Genomic DNA, 5,000 nt, shown 5'->3' with positions numbered 1-5,000 from the left:
GTGTGTCTGTGTGTGTGTGTGCGCGCGTGTGTAAATGTGTATACGCGTCTCTCGTACGCATTTAACTATGCGTAATGGTGCGAAATATTATCATTTGGTATCTTTTTTCATTACAAAATAATCTTATGTACAGTCTGTTGATATTAATATCATTATTACATCAGTAATTAATTTTACTATATTACGCGATAGAGCGATATTACTTATTGTATATTATGCAAAGGACTATTTACACAATAATAAGGTGATAATATAAATACCGTTTCGGGTATCGTTGAGCAGGTATTTCACTGCACGTGTATCGTGTGTAAATGTAGATGTGATTGGGTAGTGCTTGTGAACGTATCATATATGTATGTATGTATACATATATATATGCATATATGCTCTCTAAAAGTCAATCAGTGTATTATAGCTGTGAATATTCACTGTTGTCAGTGATAGTACACCGATTGACTTTTAGAGAGTGCATTTGTTCCGCTTCTTTGTTAAATTTGAATCGATCGTTTCGTTGTAGAGAGACATTCGGTTGTACGGATTTATCTCGCGGAACAATCTGTAAAGTGTAAAGTATCGGTGACACTGACTTTGAATGGGGGTGGGGGGGTCATCAGAACCGGAGAATCATCGAATTGGGGTAGGAAATGTGAATGGGCATTGCTACTGCAATGCGCGTGAAAACGAAACGGGGAGAATATCAGTAAACCACAGCCGAAAGGCATTGTTAAATGCATTAAACAAAGTCCGTAGACGGTCCTTAGCTGTAATAATATAATTCACCTAAGTTTTTATTTAAGGATTGGATTTGTTGTCTGAATAAAAGTACTAAAAAGTCTAGTTTTTTTTATTAACGTAAGTTCTTTCGTGGTACTTTAGTCTATAATAAACACGAAAACATTTTTTTTTCCCTAACTATATCTCGAAAATCGAGCGACCCGAGCGTCAAGTCGCATATCGGGCTGTTACTAAAACGATACTATTAAAAAAATTTCATTTGGCAGATGCTATGTAAATTAAACATTCGGAATTTGCCAAATTCTCTAAACTTCTCGACAATGAACTTTCAGGCCAAGAATATTCGGCGATGAATATTCACGTTCTTGTGGGCGAAGAACGACGGGAAAATTCTGAAATCTTTAAGGCGGAGTACTGTGTGAAGAAAGAACTGTTCTCCCTTCCTTTTCTTTTATCAGAGTCGCATATTTGCGGAGTTGCGGAGCATTCGCGCTGTATTTTCTAACGCTTACTCTTTCTTTCTACTTTCCCCTGAAATTATTTACAACGTCGCATCCCAAGCACAATCGCCTCCTCCGACTTAACGCCTCCGTTACTCATGCGAGTTAATTATTAAAGGAACACTTATTCTTCGACATTCCCTTCGATCTAGCAGCTATCATCTAATGAATTTAGTTGTCTTCATCATCTAGCAACTATCATCAAATCAAATTAGCTGTCTTCTTCATTGAAAATGATTAATTATAAGATGCTACCAGTTATCAATCACTTAGACTAAAAAAAAGGATAAATAAACTACAATAAAGTGAAATGAAAATAACTTCGAGACATGGGATTCACTTATGCGACAAGTTGGGAGGAAACTCGCGTAAGAAAGCGGGGCGTTAAGGTACCCACACAAATCATAATCGCATTAAATGCGCCAATACTTTTTGCCAACACACGTATGTATAGTAATGTTCTCACTAGCACAAAGAGTAGAGCGCCGGTCACATTCGTCCTACGAGTCAACAAGGATCATCTCCACTTAAGAATTGTTACTCAACTGCATATACGCCAAATGAACAGATGAAAAACGAATAGAAAGATTGTGAGCAACGAGCAACCAGGAACGAGTTACATCTAGTTCACTTGAATAAGATCGTGCTCCCCTCTCCCCCCCCCCCCTCTCTCTCTCTCTCTCTCCCTCAGTTGCACTTCCTACTTTACATCGCGTTGCATGACTTGGTAAATGTAACGATTTTTGTGAAGAAATTAATTGTTGCAAGACCTTTGTTGTATGCGACCATTATAGGAAACTTTTAATCGTCGTTAAAAGACGAAGGAAATAAGATGGAGGGAGGGAGAGAGTGACAAGACGAAAATGAGGAAGAAAACCAAGCGAGCAAGGTGATGATCCTTTTGATGCCTCGAGACAAATACACAGGCAACTCCAACATGTTCTGAGATTTATAAATATCTGTAATAACTCATCAATCTTTGATGATCAATCTTTGAAATCACATCTTTCTGAGAATATATCTCAGAACTTCGTTAATTAACATACCAGAATCTTGTTATTTCGGGCGATATTGCAAGACATCATGACACTACAATGTGTACATGGCAATTTCTCCATTCGAGCAACAGACTTTCACCATTCGGAATATTTCCATTTTCGAATTTCCTCTTGACGATGGACTGATCGAGTTAGGAGATCCTTAGAGCAGTTCCATCGGATTCGATCTCCGAATAGTCGTACTACGCCGCATGGGACTGTTGAGATTGCGGCAGTTTACTGGAGCTTTTGTGGTGGCTGGATACGTGTCTCTCCTGAAAACGACAAATAGAAATGTAACGTCTTGCACGGTGAAGTAATGCAAAATATGAAACGAAACATCCGCAGGTACCTCGTAAAAAATAGCCAACGCAAATAAATGCGTCGTGTACATTTCTGTATACCTTTCAATATAATTGAGTCTATTATTTTGAAGACGATGCGCTATATCTAGAACCCAGACTTTAAGTCTTACGAATGGAAACGAGGCGTGAATCTAAACTGGATCTGACGTGGCGTTCTTTTCCGCTTTCGTGTCTGTTTCCAGCAGAATTCAGTCAAAATAAATGACTCAATTTTCACATTTTCGTAGCTAAACGTAGTCTGAAATCTCTCTTCATTCCTGTGAATCTTCTAACATCCTTTTCCACAAGAATCCGGTATTTCAGACGGAGATTGAAATAAATAGATCGAGCGGAAAGTAGATTATCTCAGATTAATTTTAGCGTGTGGGGGGGAATTACAGGCGAAAAGCATGACGCGCGGAACAATACGTAACGAATAATTCATTATAATTCACAGTGCGAGTGAAAGGAGAATGGAGTGTCGTATTAGTATTTCTGCGGCGGGTCTGCCCCTTGTGTTTCCGGATTCTCCTCGATTATGCGCAACGACAAAGCGGGATCGAGACCGAGCTACGCAAACTGGCAGAAGCATTTCTTTGCAAATTCTACGCATGCAGATGTATGTATACGGATGCAAAAAGAGGGAAGCGTAAAGCATGCAGAGGCGCATGCTCGCGCTCACGCTCATCACGCACGCACACACGTCGCAAAACATTAACAACGCTATTACAACAGCAGCGATAGTATAATCGAACGATAACGATAATATCTTGCTCCTAATAATAGTGGCAACGGTGGTCGTGGTTGTACCCTTCACCAAGCAACGAGGAACAAATGACACGGGCAACGTCAATTAATCCTTATTTTGGTTGGATTTTGGTGAACTCGTTTCGTGCGTGACTTATGTAGCAATTATCGCAATATGGTACTCGTACAATATACTGAGCTGTGATGTTAGTGTGTATATATATATACATATGTATATATATGTAAAAAAAGAGAGATGCGGCGGTACGTTGTGCGATACTGCTTATGTACATATAACATGTGTGGTATTAAGAAGACAAAATAATCACTAAGGTACGTTTCGTTTGCACAGAACGTTTATTTGCGTTGCTTAAATATTTCTTTTTTTTTCTTTTTCATCGACCACGCGACGCGTACGATCCCTGTTGCATGACTCCGTGTAGAATTCCTAGTTAGTAACCATCTATCTCTCGCCCTAATTTCTATGAACAATCGAAGATGAATATTCGCCATTGAGTGAAAATATTAGAACGTTTCAAATATTTCGATGACTATATATTAAAATTGATAATTTCTGCGTCTCTTTTTCTTTCTCTCTCTGTCTATAACATATATCTCTTTCTCTTCTCAAGACAGGCAGCGTACGCGACGAGTGGTGAATATACATCGTGTACAGAATTTACGCAATGTGTGTTGACGTTATACATGTATATATTCTTCTTTATTTTCTTTTTGGCGAGTAAATTGTATCCTAAGAATTATTTCTCTCAATTCGTTCGTATCGTATCGTATTTGCCGCTCACGCGCACCGTGAGCTTGCACCGTGTGATGATCCTCGTGGCGATTGTGCGTTTTAGATCGATGCAGCATTCGTTGGCTAACGACAGCTTAAAAGCATTGCTGATATACACCGACTTGTCGACGTGTGATGCCACTAATCCGAAATCTAAATCAATTTACAACGAAATACAATAGATAATCCCGCTACTCCGGATCGAGACGAGGGGAAAATGTCTCGAGAACTAAGAAAAATTGCGAATTTCTAGGATTATCAAAAATATTTTTGTGAAAAACGCTAGAGGCTTATGTACATCTTTAATATATATATACATATATATATGTGTGTATTATTTCTCTCGCTTGCTCTCTCTCTCTCTCTCTCTCTCTCTCTCTCTCTTTCACTCGCACGCACGCTCATTCCCTCCCTTTCTCTCTGCTGTGCTACTTGTCGATCACAGATTCTCTGTCAAATTTCAAGTTGCTCTACTTTCTGGGAAATGTTTTGTAATCACTTATTTTTACTCTGCAATACACTACATATGTCAATTGGTTTTAAAAATTTTAATATCATTATTTTTGTCAAGAAAAAAATCAGCACTAAACTAATTCCAAAAATTCATCATGTCAACGAGAAGCATTGATGAATAAAGGATTATATAAATATATATATATATATACCGGGTGTCCTAAAACCACCAGAGGTCCTCTTAATGACAGATTCCTTAGAACATTTCCAGACGAAAATCCTAATACAAAAGTGTCGAGGCTATAATAGTTTTTAAATTAGAAGCGATTATTTTCCACAAATGATAGGGCTGAAATTTCGCGCGCTCAGGAACGGCGAAATGACAAGTGAT

At 38.5% G+C, this 5,000-nt stretch overlaps 1 protein-coding gene across 2 annotated transcripts in view; it reads right to left on the bottom strand.

The window, feature by feature from the left end:
* Positions 1 to 409: 409 nt before the first annotated feature.
* Positions 410 to 5,000, bottom strand: part of LOC105569028 (cyclin-T) — a 21,676-nt gene continuing 17,085 nt past the window's right edge. For both annotated transcript variants that reach the window (XM_012025155.1, XM_012025156.1), the window contains exon 8: positions 410 to 2,547. In XM_012025155.1, coding sequence (XP_011880545.1) covers positions 2,476 to 2,547 — 72 coding nt within the window. In that variant the 3' untranslated portion in view covers positions 410 to 2,475. The remainder of the gene's footprint in view (positions 2,548 to 5,000) is intronic.

This window comes from Vollenhovia emeryi, unplaced genomic scaffold (genome assembly GCF_000949405.1).
Source record: "Vollenhovia emeryi isolate VEMERY1.0 unplaced genomic scaffold, V.emery_V1.0 DF939126.1, whole genome shotgun sequence".
Taxonomy (NCBI): domain Eukaryota; kingdom Metazoa; phylum Arthropoda; class Insecta; order Hymenoptera; family Formicidae; genus Vollenhovia; species Vollenhovia emeryi.
This window is presented reverse-complemented; position numbering and strand designations above follow the sequence as displayed.